Source organism: Piliocolobus tephrosceles, chromosome 8 (genome assembly GCF_002776525.5).
Source record: "Piliocolobus tephrosceles isolate RC106 chromosome 8, ASM277652v3, whole genome shotgun sequence".
Taxonomy (NCBI): domain Eukaryota; kingdom Metazoa; phylum Chordata; class Mammalia; order Primates; family Cercopithecidae; genus Piliocolobus; species Piliocolobus tephrosceles.
In genome coordinates this window covers 99885036-99903889 of record NC_045441.1, presented here as the reverse complement: position 1 = coordinate 99903889, position 18854 = coordinate 99885036, and the positions used below count along the sequence as shown (strand labels likewise).

The following is an 18854-nucleotide window of genomic DNA, read 5'->3' as shown; positions in this document are numbered from 1 at the left end:
TTTATTTGCCATTCATATACCTTCTTTGATAAAGGTCCCATTTTTGAAGTTAGGCTATTTTCTTATTGAGACTTGAGAGTTCTTTATGTGTTTCAGATACAAGTGCTTCATCAGATATGTGAAATTGATTTTCCCTTTCTGGGGCGTGTCTTTTCATTTTCTTAGCAGTATTTTTTTTGAAGAGCAGACACTTAATTTAGATATTGTTCCAGTTTATCAAATTTCTTTTATGGACCATACTTTTGGTTTCATATCATGTCTAACTCAAGAACAGAAAAGTTCCCTCAGATGTTTTCTTTTAGAAGATTTAATCTTTTTTGAGTTAATTTTTGTATAAGGTATAGAGTGTGGGTTAAAGAGGATTTTTTTTGCATATGGCTCTTCAGTTGTTACAGTATCGTTTGGTGAACTCTACCCTGTGTCCACTAAATTGTGTCCGCACCTTCCTCAAAATTCAGTCTCCCAGATATGTGTGGGTCTATTTTTGTACTCGCTATTCTGCACCATTAATCTATGTGTCTGTTTTACCCCAGTACCAGTGTATTGATTATTATAGTTTTGTATGTCTTGAAATCAGATCATATTAGTACTTGAACGTTGTTGTTTTTCAAAGTTGCTGTGACTATTGTGGGTTCTTTACATTTTCATATGATTTTTGGATCATTTTTTCAATTTCTACTAAAAGAACGCCTGCATTGATTTTAAATTAGATTGCATTTAATATATAGATTAATTTAGGGATAATTTACATTTAACAATATTGAATCTTTGAACTATAAATGTTATCGCTTTCCATTTATGTAGGTCTTCTTTAGCTCAGCATTGTTTTTGCAGTTTTCAGTGTGTACCTATTTCCCCTTTTGTCAGATATATCTAAGTATTTCATATTTTTTGTGCTATTCCAAATTGTATTCTTTTAAAATTTCAACTTCTGATTGTTCGTTGCTAGTATATAGACATACAACTGAATTTTGCACATTAATCTTATATCCTGCAACTTTGCTAAATTCAGTTATTATGTTAACTCTAGTAGCTTTTCTCACAGATTCCATCAGATTTTCCATATAGATGCTTGTATATTGTCTGTCTAAAAAGACTGTGTGCCTTTCCAATCTGAATGTCTTATTTACTTATTTACTTAGGCCTCTTTACACTGGCCAGAACCTCTAGGATATGTTGATTAGAAGTGGTGAAAGCTAACATTGTTGTCTTCTTGCTGATTTCTGAGCAAAAGTATTACTTATTCTCTTAAGTATTATATTAGCTGTAGTTTTTCATAGATGCCTTTTCTTAGTTTAAGTATGTGTTCCTTTCTGTTCCTAGTTAGTCCTGAGAGTTTTATTAGGAGTGAATGTTAGATTTTTTTTCAAATGCTTTTCCTTCATCTATTGAAAAGAGCATATGCTTTTTCTTTTTAGTTTGTTAAAAGATGAATCATCACATTGATTAATTTTAAAACATTAAGCTGACCAGGTATGTTGGCTCATGTCTGTAATCCCAACACTTTGGGAGGCCAAGACAGGAAGACTGTTTGAGCCTAGGAGTTAAAGAACAGCTTGGGCAATATAGTGGGACCCCATTTATTTAGATAGATAGATAGATAATTAGATAGATAGATAGATAGATAGATAGATAGATAGATAGATAGATAGATAGATGTTATATATATGTAATTCCAGGTGTGTGTGTGTATATATATATATGTATATGTATGCCAACTATGAATTTCTGACATAGATCTCCTTGGTCATGATGTATTATTCTTTTTTATATTGTTTGACTAGATTTGATGAAATTTTGGTTATAATTCTTGCATCTATCTTCATAAGGAATATTCTGTAGTTTTTATTTTTCTTTTAATATCTGGTTTTTATGTCAGGGCAGTGCTTGCCTCAGAATGAATTGGGAATTGGTATACAATTGCTTTTATTTGTTTCTTAAACTGCTTGGTAAAATTCACCACTAAAGTCATCTAAGCCTGAAGTTTTTCTTTGTGGGAAGATTTTTAACTAAAAGAATCAACAGGTATAGTGTTATTCAGTCTATCTATTGCTTCTTGAGTGAGCTTTGTTAGTTTGTATCTTTTAAGGAATTTGTGTATTTCATGAAAGTTTTCAAATTTGTTCACATAAAGTTGTTCATAATTCCTTTATTACTCTTTTAGTATATGTAAAATATTTTGTAATATGTAATGAGATCACCTCTGTTATTCTTAATATGGATAATTTGTTTCTACTCTTTTTTCCTAATCCATCTGGCTAGAAGTTTGTCAATTTTACTTATCTTTTCAAAGAACTGGTTTTTAGTTTTAGTGTTTCTTGTTTTCATTTTCTGGTTCATTGATATCTGTTCAGAGCTTTATTTTATTTCTTCTGTTTACTTTGGTTTTTATTTGCCCTTGTTTTTTCCATGTTCTTAAAATGGAAGTTTAGGTAATTGATTTGAAACTTTTCTTCTTTTCAAATGTAAGTATTTGCATAAATTTCCCCCAACTACTCCCTTGTTGATATCCCACAAATTTTGATGTGTTGTGTTATAATTTTCCTTCAGTTCAAAATACTTCGAATTTCCCTTTTGATTTCTTTTCTGATCCATGGGTTATTTAGAAGCATTTTGTAGTTTCAAATATTTGAGGATTCTTTTCAGGTATCTTTTGGTTACTAATTTCTAATCTAAAACTATTTTGGTTAGAGAACAAGCTTTGTATGGTTTGAAGCCTTTTCGATGTATTGAGACCTGTTTAATGGAACCAAATATTGTTGATCTTGGTACATACTCCATGTGCACTTGAAAAGAATGTGTGTTTGCTGTTTTGCATGAAGTATTGTATGAATGTAAATTAAGTCAATTGGGTTTTAGCGCTGTCGAGTTTTCTGTCGCGATTTTCTGTGTACTTATTTTCTTGATTCTTGAAAAAGGAATTGAAATCTTCAACTACAATTGTGGGTTTTTCCATTTTTTAGTATAGATTGTGTTTCAAAATATATGGCCTGCATATCAAGTGCAGTGAGTCAAAGTGGAAAATTATTATTATTAGCATTACTATAAAAGACCTCATTAGAACACATCTTTGGTTTGCCCTATAGTATGGGTTATTTGGAACAATATCTTCATATGCAGAAGAAACATGTATTTACCACATTTTATTTTCATTTATCTAATTCATGTTCTTGTTTTGCTTGGCAGCTTCTATGTTTTTGAAGCAGGCATTTGAGGGAGAATACCCCAAATTATTACGTCTTTATAATGACTTATGGAAGCGTCTTCAACAATACAATCAGAATATCCAAGGGAATTTTAATGCAAGTGGAACTACAGACCTCTATGTTGACCTACAACACATGGAAGATGATGCACAAGATATATTCATACCAAAAATGCCAGATTATGAGTATGTTTCTTTAATTTGACCTGTTAGTTGGCATCTTAATTTTATTTTTATTTTAAATTTTATCTTTTATTTTTATTTTAAATTATAAATTAAGTATACACCAAGTCTCTAAATATTTGTAATGTATTTGTATACCTTAAAAGACTTTGCAAGACTTTTAACTGAAGAAGTCAATTTTCACCCTTAGTTGAACACTTCTGCCTCCTGCTGGAGTCAATTTTAAAGTGTAACACTAAGTAGGATGATGAGAAGCTGGTAGATGATCATCTTGTGGTCACTGTATTTTAATCGATGTTATAATATACCTGTAATTACCTCAGATGGTATCATTTATTGATGGACCACTTGCATAAATGTGACATAAAAGGAACTTGGGTGTTCAGAAATGACAGGGGAGATAAATCTTATGCTGGGATAGGTTCTCAGTCAATGTGTTAAGAGAAAGTGGAGTGGATCACTAGGTCCGGAGTTCGAGACCAGCTTGACCAACATGGTAAAACCCCGTGTGTACTAAAAATACAAAAATTAGCTAGGCATGGTGGCGCTCGCCTGTAATCCCAGCTACTCAGGAGGCTGAGGCAGGAAAATCGCTTGAACCTGGGAGATGGAGGCAGCAGTGAGCTGAGATCATGCCACTGCACTCCAGCCTGGGTGACAGAATGAGACCCTGTCTCAAAAAAAAAAAAAAAAAGAGGCAGAGTGTAGTTATCACTTAGGTATTTGTAGGGGATTGGTTCCAGTACCCATTGGGAAGCTCGAGTTTCTTATGTAAAAATGACATAATATTTGCATATAACCTATGCACATCATCTCTAGGTTACCTCTAATACCTAATACAATGTAAATGCTATGCATAGAGTTATTACACTATATTGCTTAGAGAATGATAAGAAAAAATGTGAATAAATGTTTCATTATAGCCACAACTATTGTAGGCCTAACTAGGTTTTCAATCCATGGTTGGTTTAATCCTTGGATGTAGAATTTGCAAAAACGGAGGTCCAACTGTATAGTCAAAATTACCCCTGGCCGGGCGCGGTGGCTCAAGCCTGTAATCCCAGCACTTTGGGAGGCCGAGACGGGCGGATCACGAGGTCAGGAGATCGAGACCATCCTGGCTAACACGGTGAAACCCCGTCTCTACTAAAAAATACAAAAACTAGCCGGGCGAGGTGGCGGGCGCCTGTAGTCCCAGCTACTCGGGAGGCTGAGGCAGGAGAATGGCGTGAACCCGGGAGGCGGAGCTTGCAGTGAGCTGAGATCCGGCCACAGTACTCCATCCCGGTCGACAGAGTGAGACTCTGCCTCAAAAAAAAAAAAAAAAAAAAAAAAAAAAAAAAAAAATTACCCCTGAAAACCTCTTAGGTCACCCATGAAGTATAGTAGTATAGCCATATTTAGGAGCCATATTGGAAACCAGTATACAATCTCAGCAAGTTTAGCCTGCCCAGCTTTTCCTCCAAAATTGAAAGAGTATTTTAAACTTTCAATTTGAGCATCAGATCAAGTGATTGGCTTTCATACCTTTCTTTAAACACTAGAACCATATTTATTGTGTCAAGCCTGGCTAAAGCAGTAGCAGTTTCTTATCACCTACCATGTAAGAAAAATGTTGGATAGACTCATGGGTGCTGTTTAAACAGTTGTTTGTTTCTCTTTTAATTTTATTCCTAAATACATCTAGTTGAATTTGTGTCCCGTATAGTTAGAAGCTCTGACTAGTAGAATACAGTATGTAGAAGTACTGACTAGTGCTGGGCAGTGTGACACATGCTTGTAATCCTAGCTACCTGGGAGGATCTCTTAAGCCTAGGAGTTAGAGGCCAGCCTGGGCAACATGGTGAGACCCTGTCTCTCTTTAAAAAAAAGAAAAAAAAAAAAGGAGTAGTTTTGACTGGCAAAATAAATGGCCATTATAGGTTAGAATCATAAAATGAGACCAGATTATTTTCTCAATAACTCTTTTATAATATGCAGATTCAGTAAGGCCTAATAGAGAGGGCAAAAGAGAACAGAACCTATGTCTGTTATGTCTGTTGACCTACAAAGATTTAATTATGTATCACATTTTTTAAAGAGTATATATAAAATAGCAAATAGAGCATTCTATTTCTGCCTTAGTTTTATTTTTAAATCTATGTGCATGCACTAAAAAAGGTCTAGAAATACACAAAGCAAACAGTAACAGTAGTTTATTTCCAGGAGGTGGAATCCTAATTTTGTATTTTCTGCTTTTATGTAAAAGGAATATATGTTACTTGTGTGAAAGAAAGAGAAAAGAAAGAAAAAGAAAAAAGGAAAGAGAGAGAGGAGGGAGGGAAGGAAGGAGGGAGGGAGGGAGGAAGGAAGGAAGGAAGGAAAGGAGGAAGGGCACAAGGAAGGGCACTTTGGAAGGCCAACGTAGTCGGATCACCTGAGGTCAGGAGTTCGAGACCAGTGTGGCCAAAATGGTGAAACACTTTCTCTACTAAAAATACAAAAAATTAGCCAGGCATGATGGTGCACGCCTGTAATCCCAGCTACTTGGGAGGCTGAGGCAAGAGAATGGCTTGAACCTGGGAGGCGGATGTTGCAGTGAGCCAAGATTGTGCCACTGCACTCCAACCTGGGTGACAAAGCAAGACTCAAAAAATAAATAAAATAAAATGGTAAATTCAATGGAGGGAAAACAAATTAGAGCGAAAAAAGCCACTGTGTTTTCACTAATAGGATATTATTGTCACTTTTTGGAGATGAATTCAGTAAAGTGATTGGTGAGGAAAACAAGATATAGGAGCCATATTCCAAGATGTCAAAAAATCATGAGGGTTCAAGGACACAAACAAGGAAGAGTTGAGTTTTCATAGATGGAAGTAGCCAGTGGAGAGAAAAAGAGATGAGAGATGTAAGAAAGAAAAGAGAATGAATGGAACCAGGCCCTAGAGGAATCAGCACAGAATCAAAATATGAATAGCCAGGGTATCATTTTTCATGATTCATTACTCGTGTCAAATTTTCAGTAGTGATAATTGCTGTGAAGAAAATAAAATAATGCTATAGAGTTGCTTAGTATATACGATGTCAGAGAAAGCTTCTATGAGGTGGTAACATTTGACCTTGGATCTAAATAGTGTGAAAGAATCAACCAGGGGAAATTGAGAGTAAGGTTTTTGCAGTCAGAAGAACAAATTTAGAGGCCTTAGGAAAATTAAGGCTGGGCGCGGTGGCTCATGCCTATAATCTAAGCACTTTGAGAGGCTGAGGAGGGTGTATCACTTGAGGTCAAGAGTTCGAGACTAGCCTGGCCAACATGGTGAAATCCTGTCTCTACAAAATATATATATATACATACACACATACATATATATACACACACACACACACACACACATACACACACACATACACACACACAAAAATTAGCCGAGCACAGTGGCACATGCCTATAATCCCAACTACTTGGAAAGGTGAGGCAGGAGAACTGCATGAACCCAGGAGGTGGAGGTTGCAGTGAGTCGAAATTGCGCCACTGCGCTCTAGCCTGGACAACAGAGCAAGCCTCCGTCTCAAAAAAAAGAAAAGAAAATTAAGATGAGGAGGTTTGAAGAACAGAAAGAAGCCAGTGCAGCTGGAACATAGTGAACAAAAAAGGGAAGTGTTTCAGATTGGATCAGAGAGGAAAGGAATTGGGAGATCATGTAGAGCTTTATAGGCAATGGTAAAGGGCTTGGAGTTTATCCTAATAAAGTGAGAAACCATTGATTTAGAGGAATGATGTGAACTGATAAACATGTTAAAATGAGCACTCTGACTGCTATATAGACAACTAAGGGGGGCCAGCACAGAGTTGGGGAAGTGGAAGATGGAAGCTATTTTGCTTATCCAGATAAGAGATGATAATAACCTGAACTAGGATGAGCAGATAAGGTGGTAATTTGGTCAGACTGATTCAAGATGTAGTTTTGAAGCAGGATATATAGAGGGCAAGCCATGGATTTGAGAGGACAGGGGAATCAAGGATACGACTAGTTGGTGGAAGACTGAGTGGTTAAGATAGGAAGAATTTTTTCAAAGCATTGTATTTAATTAATACATTGTATTTAATTCTTTTGAAACTGGTGAATTGAAAATGCAAATAGAGTCATTGAAAAGGTAATTAAAAATGAGTCAGGACTAGAAATACGTACTTGGAAGTCATCATCATGCACTTTTCTTTCTTTCTCTTTTTTTTTTTTTACTTTGCTCTGTCACCCAGACTGGAACCTCTGCCTCCCGGGTTCAAGTGATTATCCTGCCTCGGCCTCCCGAGCAGCTGGGATTAAGGGTGCATACCACCATGCCCGGCTAATTTTTGTATTTTTAGTAGAGACAGAGTTTCACCATTTTGGCCAGGCTAGTCTTGAACTTCTGACCTCAGATGATCCATCCGCCTCAGCCTCCCAAAGTATGGGATTATAGGCCTGAGCCACCTCACCCTGCTATCATCATGTACATTTTTTAAAATCATGGAACTGGAAGAGATTACATAGGGAAAGATGTATAGAGAGAGAGAAGAGAGAGCCTTGGTCCAAGAAAGGTACCAGCATGTATAGATTAGTCAGTGGAGTGGCAGCTTACAAAGCAGACAAAGACGGAAAAAAATGGTGAGATAGGAGGACAACTCAAAGCAGTGTGGCGCCCCAAAGAATGAGTTCATTTAAGTTGGAGTCCAGAAATGGTCCTAAGAGCAAACAGCAAGAGGAAGCAACATCTATTCAAGAAAGTCTATGAAAATTTGGTCAGAAAAACTGGAGCCTATGGTATTTGAGCCAAGATTGTTCCTGTCTTACCTGCCTCAGCTTAGTGAAATGGAGATTGTTCTCTAGATTGCAGTAGCCAAGAACATAAGGCTCCCTCTCTTCTAGCTCCTAGCTGGAAGGCTCTCTTCCTGGGAAGAGCAGGGCCTCAACATTATTCATAATGCCCTCAGCAGGAAGTTGCTGAGGCTGACTTTCAGGTAAGTGAGGTCAGGAGTAGGGAGCTGCCATATTGTGCCCAATTCCCACGTAATGAATGGGTCCTTGAGCATGGCAGACTCAAAGTACTGGGGCCCTAATTACCTTTGCCTGGGCTTTTGAAATAGTGATTCTTTGCCAGGAAATATAAACTGAAAGGACCTCGTGCAATTGCCTGCCACCAAGTGCTCACTTCCTAGAGTGAGGTTGTTCCCAGACCAAACTGAGGGTTGGACTGCTGTTTCTTGCTGCCCAGTAACAAGATGCAGATTAGCTGGAGAGGAGGAGAGTTTTTTATTTCTATAACCAGTTGCAGCCATAAGACCCGGAAAATATCGCCACAGCAACTCAAAATTACAAAGTTTTCCAGAGCTTATATACCTTGTAAGCTATATGTCTACATGTAGGTGCATTCATCTAAAGACATAAATGATTAACTTCTTTTAATCTATAACTAAGTTCTGAGTCTTGAAGACCTTCCTCTGGAGCCTCAGTAAATTACTTAATCTAAATGGGTCCCAGGTGCTAGGGTGATTACTCTTATGTGGTCTCCTACTAAATCATGGAGGTTTGGGGCATTCTTTAGACCACCTGTAAACTTGTTTGTGGAGGCCTGGAGAGTTTCTTCAGATCTCCAATAAAACTTTTTTAATCCTTAATGGGTCCTGTTAAGAAATCCTTCATTGTCTTGTCATGCTTTAAGGCCCAGGAAAGACGTAAGCAAAACTCTTGGGGGGCTTTGTTATATCCCAGCCTTTGTATAAGGACACTGACTCTTTCAGCTTTGAATATTTAACTTAACCATTCAGTCAGTGCAAAAAGTTGTTATGGAGGCCTACATTAGTGAGACCTGGCCTTCTACAAGGTGTCAGTCAGATAGAAGCTTGCCATTTTCTCCACCCTCAGGTCCAGAGCCCTGGCATAAAGATTTTTACTTGGGTAGAGGCAGGCAATAAGACAGGTCCTGGGTCAGGCATGGTAGTCGCCCAGCACTTTGGGAGACCAAGGTAGGCAGATGGCTTGAGCCCAGGAATTTGGGACCAGCCTGGGCAAAACAGACTCTGTCCACAAAAAATAAAAAAGTTAGCTGGGCTTGGTAGTCTACACCTGTAGTCCCAGCTACTTGGGAGGCTGAGGTGGGATGATCACCTGGGCCTGGGAAGTCAAGGCAGCAGTGAGTGGTGATGATACCACTATACTCCAGCTGAGGTAACAGAGCAACACCCTTTCTAAAAGAAGGAAATAGAAAAAGAAAGGAGAGGAGAGGAGGAAAGGAAAAGAAAGGAAAAAAGAAAGAGAAAAACAGCCCCTAGTCTCTTCCCGAAGTAAATGACTTCATTTGCAACAGAACCTAGAGAAGTTTAAACCTAAGGGTATTCTCAAAAAAAAACCCTGAAAGTGTGGTGAAAGGCAATGGGAGGAGACTTGTAGATCTAGTGAAGATAGCTGAAGGTAAACTAGCTCTGAGGAGAGATCTGGAGAATAAAACAGCTGGGAGGAGCCCTCCTGGAATCAGAACAAATATCAAACATGACCTCAGAAACTGTTCTATCAAAGGAGCTACGGTTAGCTCCTTTGTAGATGCCTTTGTAGAGGAGTTTATGCCTCAAGGCGTTGTTGCAAATGTAGAGCAGTCAGTTAGTGGAGTTTAGGTGTGGTCAGAAAAAAATGACAAAGATAATCGTGCCATTAGTACTGCCATCTCAAGGTGACTATTAGCATACCCAAAGCTGTGTCTAGCTGAGGAACATCAGAGATTTAAGACTGTGGGAGAGAGAGAGACTTCATTAAAATATTCCAGCCAATCACTAAACAGATAGAAAGCAAACAACAACAACAAGCCGTAGAGCTGAGGGGACCAGTACCCAGAGTTACAGCAGTGTATCTAAAATGCCCAGTTTTGGCTGGTCGTGGTGCCTCACGCCTTCCTTTACTTCTGTGAATAGCTTTGAACTGGCAGAAATAAGAATTCAGCAACTTGAAGCTAGGTTGATAGAGATTACACAGGTCAAAAAACAGAAAAGAATGAAGAAAATAAACAGAGCCTCAAGGAAATGTGGGATACCATTAAGAATACCAACATTATATTATAGGAATACCACAAGGAGAGGAGAGAGGTAATGGAGAAAAAAAACTTGAAGAAATAATGAATGAAACCTTCCCAATTTATTGAAATACAATAGCCTATCCATCCAGGAAGCTCAAGTAATATTAATGCAAAAAGATCCACAAACAGATACATCATAGTAAAAATGTCAGAAGTCGAGGACAAAACCCTGAAAGCAGCAAGGGAAAAAATATACATCAGCTGGGTGCAGTGGTTCATGCCTATAATCATATGCCTATAATCATAGCGCTTTAGGAGGCCAGGGCAGGAGGATCGCTTGAGGCCAGGAGTTCAAGACTAGCCTGGACAACATAGTAAGACCCTGTCTTTACCCACTCCCCACAACCCCTTCCCAAATACAACTACACTTCACTTATAAGGGAGTCCCAATAACATTAACAGCTGACTTCTCAGCAGAAACAAAGGATGCCAAAAGGTAGCGGGCTCAGATTGCTCAAAGGAAAAAAAATGAGCCAAGAATCCTGTGTCCAGTAAAGCTGTCCTTTCAAAAATGAAGGCAAAATACTTTCCTTGATTTAAAAAAGGGAATGTGTTGCTAGCATTCCAGCTTACAAAAAATACTAAAGAAAGTTCTTCAGGTTGAAGCAAGTGACCCCAGATAATTTGAATCCCCACAGAGTAAAGGTAACTATGATATTATAAAAGAAAATATAAACACACATTTTCTTCTTCTCTTAACTGACCTAAAAATCAATTATATAAAATAATATGTATAGAATGTATAAAACAAAAAGTGTCTGAGACAGGTGTCTTATTAATTTAGAGGTGTATTTTGCACAGGTTGAGGATGTGCCTGGGAAAAGGAGACTCTAATCACTGAAGGATCTGTGACCTAGATTTTTTCCAAAGAGGGTTTTGAGGACTTCAAGATTTAAAGGGGAAAGAGTGGGCAGGAGGTGAAGGGGAAAAGAAAAAAGTGGGGAGGGTAGGTAGTGAGATAAGTGGTCACGCTCTTGTGAGGCTTTGATCAGCACTCACTGAATCCACGTTACATGTGAAAGGAGAGGTGGGTACAGGAACAGTCAGTTAAGCATTTGTCTCATGTTCAGCAAATCTGCATTTGTCTCATGGTGGGCAGTAGAATTATTTCTAATATTGTCATTGTTCCTATATGTGAAGATAAGCTGTTAATTTACAGGATCAGGGTGAAGGAGGCCACCTGGAGAGAGATGTGGCCTTCCATCTTACAGCTGTTTGGGAACAAAGGAAAGGAAGTTTTTTTGCATAACTCAATTTCCAAACTTAACTTTTATCTTTGGCATAGCAAGTTTGGGGTCCCAAGATTTAATTTTCCTTTCATAAAAGCATTGTTGAGACTATAACATTTAGAAATGTAATATGTGCCTAATACATTTGCAAATAACCTCCCACAGGAGGTAGGTAGGAACAAAGCTGAAATTTGCTAGGAAATGATGGCAGATAGTAAAGTAATAATTATAACAATTCATTGTTGGGTTTATTAACATTAATGGCTGTAATATGTATAACAACACCACAAAGATAAAATATTTAGGAATAACTTTAACAAAAGGAGTGCAAATTTATACTCAGAAAACTGTAAAATATTGTTCAAAGAAATATCTAAATAAGTAGAAAAACACCTCATGTTCATGAATTGCAAGACTTGACCTTGTTAAGATGGTAATGCACCCCAAACTGATATATATCAATTCAGTACAGTAACTATCACTATCAGAATCTCAGCTGACTTCTTTGTAGAAAGTAACAAGTGATTCTAAAATTCATGGAATTTGAAGGGACCCAGAATAGTTAAAACAATATTGAAGAAGAAGAAGAAGAATGTAGGAGGGCTCACAAGAAATTTTAATCCCGATGCTATAGTACTGCCTGGCACAAGGATAAACATAAAATTGAGAGTACAGAAAGAAACCCATAAATCTATGGTAAGCTGTCTTCAAAAAGTGTAAAGACCATTCTTTCCATTGAGAAAGAATTATCTTTTACACAAATGGTGCTGGGACAGCTGATAGTGACATACGAAAGAATGAAGTGGTGCCCTTCATACCATATACAAAAATTAACTCAAAATAGATCAAAGATCTAAATATTAGATTAAAAATATAAAACAAGGCTGGGCACCGTGGCTCATGCCTGTAATTCCCAGCACTTGTGGAAGCCGAGGTGAGAAAATCAATTGAGCCCAGGAGTTTGAACCCAGCCTGGATATAGGGAGACCCTATCTCAACCAATCAATCGATACAAAAATTTGCATATATATATGTGTGTGTTAGAAAACGCATGGGTAAATCTTTATGCATTAGGATTTGGTAAATAATTCTTAGACATGACACCAAAATCACAGTCAACAAAAGACAAAATGATATATTGGACTTTCTGAAAATTAAAAACTTTGCTGCTTCAAAGGATTATCATCAGGAGTGAGTGAAAGTATTTCTGACTCATATATCTGGCAATTGACTTGTTTCAGAATATATAAAAACTCTTTCAAATCAACAATAAAAAGACAAATTACCCAATTAAAAAGTGGACAAGAGATCTGAGCAGACATATCTCCAAAAAACATAGATGACCAATAAGCACATGAAAAAGATGGTCAGGAAAACACAAATCAGAACAACAGTGAGCTACTACATCACACCCCCTAGGATGTCTATAAACAAAAAGACAAATAGTAGCAAGTGTTGGCAAGGATGTTGAGAAATTACTGTCCTCATATGTTGCTGGTGGAAATCTAAAGTGGTACAGGGCCTTGGAAAAGGGTTTGGCAGTTCTTCAAACTTTTTTTTTTTTTTCTTGAAACTGGGTCCTACTCTGTAGCCCAGGCTAGAGTGCAGTGATGCAATCACAGCTCACTGCAGCCTCTAACTCTCATTCTCAAGCAGTCCTCCGCCTTACCCTTTGAGTAGCTGGGATTACAGGCGTACACCACCATGCCTGGCTAATTATTTTATTTTTTGTAGCACCGTGGTTTCACTTTGTTGCACAGGCTGGCCTTGAACTCCTGGGCTCAAGGGATCCTCCCACCTCAACCTCCCATAGTGTTGGGATTACAGGCATGAGCCACCATGTGCGGCCTCTTCAAACTATTAAACATAGTTACCATATGGCCCAGCAATTTCACTCCAGATGTATACCCAAGGGAAATAAAACCATATGTTCACATAGACATTTGTATGCAAATGTTTATTGCAGCATTATTCCTGATAGCTAAAAGATGGAAACAACCAAATGTCTGTCAACAGACAAATAGGTAAACAAAATGTGCTGTATTAATACAATGAAATATTATAATTAAGACATACAGTATTACCCATAAAAAGAAATGAAGTACTGTACATCCTGCAATGTGGATGAACCTTGAAAACATTATACTAAGTGAAAGAAGACAGTAAAACACACACATACACAGACACCCACAGTGTATTATCCCATTCATATGCAAATCCAGAATACAAAAGCTATAGAAACATAAAGTAGGTTAGTGATTGATTGGGGCTGGAGATGGAGTGAGGAAGGTGGAGTGTTATTGTTAAAGATACAAGAATTCTTTTTGAGGTGATAAAATGTTCTAAAATTGACTATGGTGATGATTGCACAGATCTCTGAATATACGAAATTCATCAAATTGTATACTTTCAGTGATTGAATTCAAGTGGCGGTATGCTATGTAAATTATATATATGAAAGTTGTCAGATTCAACATGGAGTCATTTGTGTCAAATCCTGGCAAAATAGAGCTGCGGGAGGGTCATGAAGGGAGAGCTGTCACACATGATTTGCCTGATAACAAGAACTATCACAAGAAATTTTTCTAAACTGCAGTTTACTGCACAAGTCACACAGGGACAGCTAGCCACTTGTACAAGAACATTTGCCTGACACACTATCTCACAAGCCCAATCCAAACTGCAAGGGCGTAACCATAACACTAAAATTACAAGTCCTACCTTGCAATTTATGACACTCACCAATCAGAACTCACCAGCTCTTATATAAGATGCTGCCAGTGCCAATAAACTTTTTTTGAAAACAACTTGTATAACTTCCTCTTTCCCGAGTAAACCCCAGCCTTTCTTTTGTTTTCCAGACATACCAGAGGCCACCCTGTTCTGTGTGTAGGTTCAAGATAGCAATCCTGCTTCTTGTATGTTATTTCCCATTAAAACCTTTTTACTTAGAATATGTCTTTATATATTTTTTATGCTGACATATCTTTTTTCTTTAAATGACACATAATATTTATACATATGGAGTACAGAGTGATGCCATGATACATGTAATGTATAGCCATCAGATCTGGGTAAGAAGATAATGGGATAAGAAGAGATAGGTTAAATTATTCTGGGAATTTTTTATTTTAAAAAAAGGAATGAAGCTACCTCTTTCATTGAAATAATAAGAAAGTCACAGAGAGTAGATGAAGTTGTAAGAGGGGAAAAATGAGAGAAGTGCCAAGTTGAGAAAGGTCATGGCCAGTGGTTTTGCCCTTAGGGTAAAACCAAGAAAAAAGTTACCTATAAAGATTGAAGAGTTGCAAAAGTAGAATTTTAGGTTATTACTTTGACCTTCAGGTCTCTTGATATTAAAGAGGTTTGTATAAATGTCCAGTAGAAATCATTTTTTTCTCTGCAGTACTTGGCCAGCTTAGCAGCAGATACAGAGAACATCTCGGTAAGATTTTCTTAGAACTTTGAAAGGAAGGTGAATTGGAAAAATCAGGATGCTAATGAGAGCACCTTGAAATGATAGCTATGGAAAAAGGATGATATAGACCTGGTGGACTGATGGAGGCTGGAAGCAGGAAGGGGTCACATAGCATAAATTACAATAAGGTCAAAGAACAAGTTCTTTAGAGTGAAATATACCACCCTTATAGATACACAAAGCTCAACATGACTCAGTTCATCTGTTTTCTCTGATGTTATCTTGTACTACCCTCCTGTTACTTGATCTGCTCCTCTGGGCAACACACTCAGGTATGGTCTCTCCTCAGGGCCTTTGTACTTGCTGTTCTTTCCTCATAGAAAGCAATTTCCCTGAAAATCTACACAATTTGCTACCTCTTTTCCTTCAGGGCCCCTCGGTAAGCCTTCCTTTGCCTCATCCTATCTAAAATTGGATGAAAAAGGAAAAAAGACTTAAACATTATTCTCTATCTTCCTTGCTTTATTTTTCTCTTAGCACTTATCGTATTCCATATTTAACTTATTTTAAATTTTTATTTTTGTGTATATCTCTCCTATTACTATGTAAGCTTTAAGAAGACAGGGAATTTTTTTTTTTTTTTTTTTTGACAGAGTCTTGCTGTGTTCCCCAGGCTGGAGTGCAGTGGCATGGTCTTGGCTCACTACACCCTTTCCTCCTGGGTTCGAGCAATTCTCCTGTCTCAGTCTCCTGAGTAGCTGGAATTATAGGCACGTGCCACCATGCCACCAGGTCCAGCTGGGAATTTTTTTTTAAACCAAGTTCTCTACTATAGTTCTGCACCTAGGAAATACTTGGCAAATACTGTAATGACTTAATATTTGCGGAAGGGAAAGTAGAGATAAAAGGTGGGGCATGTAGAAAGTTTCCTTTAAGCGTTAAGATCTCAGAGGTGGAGCAGTTCAAAGTGATGACTCAAATTTGGAAGCCCCCTAGTAAAGCCAAAATAAAGGTTATTATAAATGTAGACTTTTAATATAGGACATGTTTTAGAAAAGATGTTTGACATTGTAGTCACCAAAGATCTTTAACGGTAGATTTGGAGAATGGGAAAGTGTTCTTATAATTCAGTGCCAAAATTTCTGCAGAAGTGGTAAGAGGCTTCTGAGGTCAGTAGATGACATGAGTACAAATAGTGACATTTAAATAGATGGCTCGGACTTCAACAGAGGATTGCTTCAGACAGATTTAGATACTAAGTTATTTCATGCTCCCATCGTGGTCTTGGTATCTTCATCTATTAAAGAAATTATTATAATTAGCATTTTACCTGCCAATTTCTTCACAACTCTAAAGCACTCTTAATCTCTATCTTCCTAGCACTTTACAAAGTGCCTGGTGCATAGTATTCTCAGTAAATATGTGTTGAGTGAAATACTTATTGAATGAGAAAATATTAAGAGATAACTATGGAATTATGATGTTGGAGCCAAGAGCATTCTGATCTCTGGGTCTTATCAGTTCACCAGAAGGGTGAGAAAAAGAGAAAGCCAAGTTTCACATACATGAAGAAGCAGGTCAGATGTTTTAAAGGTTAACTTTTTAGATGAAGGGAAATTTGTTCTTTATAAAAGAAAAAAAGACAATGCAAAAGCTGGTAGAAGGATTGTAAACAGGGATGATGTGAGAAGACACTGAATTAATTATAGGAGTAAGGAAACATGAAAATAGTGGTTATAGACATTTGACAGTAATTGTCGAAAGAAAAGTGTAAGATCAAATAGTTTGACTGCTAAATGAAAATCAGCATGATTTCAGGATACAGGAAGATAAAAGATACAGGAAGTGCAAGCAGGAAAGAAATGTTTCTCAGGTTAAGTTTGATATTGTGAAGAATATTATAAAACAAAGTAGCACAGAACTCTACTTGGGAGTATTTACATGATTTTAGGACTTTCACAGATACTTTTTATTTTGTCTCACAAAATAAAGTAACTCAAAAATGGAACACAAAAATGGAAAACGTAAAAACCTAAGTCTGTACACTTCCCTCTCAGACAGTGAGGTTTATTAGGGAGGCAGCTGTGGATGGAAAGGGCCAAGCTAATGGAGCAGCTCTCTGCAGGCTGGTCTCTCTTCCATATGCTTTGATAATTCTATAAGTAGGATTTGCAAGTAAAGGCATATCCCCCATTAGCATTAATAGGATTTTACTGTTATTCTTTTAGTTTAAGGAAACAGATAATACAGTAGGTATTGGTGCATATTATTATGCATTGATAGTGGGGACTTATGTAGAAATTAAAATGTTAATATACGCCCGACACAGTTGCTCACATCTGTAATCCCAGCACTTTGGGAGGCTGAAGCAGGTGAATCACTGGAGTCAGGAGTTCGAGACCATCCTGACAAACATGGCAAAACCCTGTCTCTACTAAAAATACAACAATTAGCCGGGCATGGTGGCGGACAGCTGTAATCCCAGCTACTTGGGAGGCTGAGGCAGGAGAATCGCTTGAACCCAGGAGGTGGAGGTTGCAGTGAGCCAAGATTGCACCACTGCACTCCAGCGGGGCAAGAGTGAGACTCCATCTCAAAAAAAACACAACAACAACAACAAAAAGTTACTATAGTCCTGAATGTTTAATTGTGAAATATATTTGTAAATATATACATTGTAAAACAAATTATTTTCTTTTTCTTAATATAGAGTTACATTTTTATGGGAGGTTTTTTAAAAAGATACTTACAGCCTGATACAATAGCATTTAGTTCTGTGCAGTTTTAAGTTAGTTTTTAAAAAATTTTGTTTCCACAGTCCAGAAAAGGCTTTGAAAGAGTCACTACAACCCTATGAGGCTGCTTATCTATCAAAATCCTTATCTCGACTCTTCGATCCTATCAACTTGGTTTTTCCCCCGGGTGGTCGTAATCCTCCTTCCCCCGAAGAACTTGATGGTATTATTAAAACTATAGCAAGGTATGTATTTATATAGCGGCATGCCATAAGATGACTGCCGTATTTGTTAGTGATATATGATAGCAGTACCTTTTTAATTTATTTTCAAATTATTCAAGTAATTAGGCCCACAATTAAGAATTTTACAGTAAATGAGTGCACACATAGTAAGTACTTGAGATTCCAATTAATAAAATAATTTAAATACCTTAAATATGGTCTAAAAATTGTCTATTATAATTATTCTGTATCTTGCCAAGGATGCAAAGTAAACCTAGCTGTTTATACCATAGTAAATTTCTTACATTATACAAGAAATCAAATACAATAAATGATTTTATAAATTGAGAAACTAAAACATACAAGTTAATTTTGTTTATCCTAAACTCCAGAAAGTGCTTCATGGCAGAAATAAGAATATAAGTTTGATTAGCTTGCGTTTGCTATTTTAAGCTTTTTAAGTGAATATAACAGCTTTTAGGACTCTAAAAAGGGAAGGTATCGTAGCAGAGGTGCCACCTGAATGCCTGCAGACAATGCAATTATATACTGTTGGCTTTAGACACTTATTTAAAAGTTGTCCAGACTAATTTGCAGTTGAAATTATCTCAGTTTCTGTCATGACCAACAAGTTGTCTAATAGTACATCTGTACATTTGAGATGGACATTTTAAGGAATAAAAAATAGTATGAGACCGAGGTCTAAATTCTTTTAAAGATTAGAAGATGGTGATTCTGAGGTGTGGAAGAGTAAGACTAAAAAGCCACAGGTGGCCA

General features: G+C 37.2%; 1 protein-coding gene across 4 annotated transcripts in view; it reads left to right on the top strand.

The window, feature by feature from the left end:
- Positions 1–18854, top strand: part of COG5 (component of oligomeric golgi complex 5) — a 371971-nt gene that overhangs the window by 271156 nt on the left and 81961 nt on the right. For 3 of the 4 annotated variants that reach the window (XM_023183076.2, XM_023183075.2, XM_023183077.1), the window contains 2 exons: positions 3187–3391; positions 17937–18098. In XM_023183076.2, the coding sequence (XP_023038844.1) occupies positions 3187–3391; positions 17937–18098 (367 nt within the window). The remainder of the gene's footprint in view (positions 1–3186; positions 3392–17936; positions 18099–18854) is intronic. The other variant, XM_031936064.1, reaches the window with a different exon arrangement.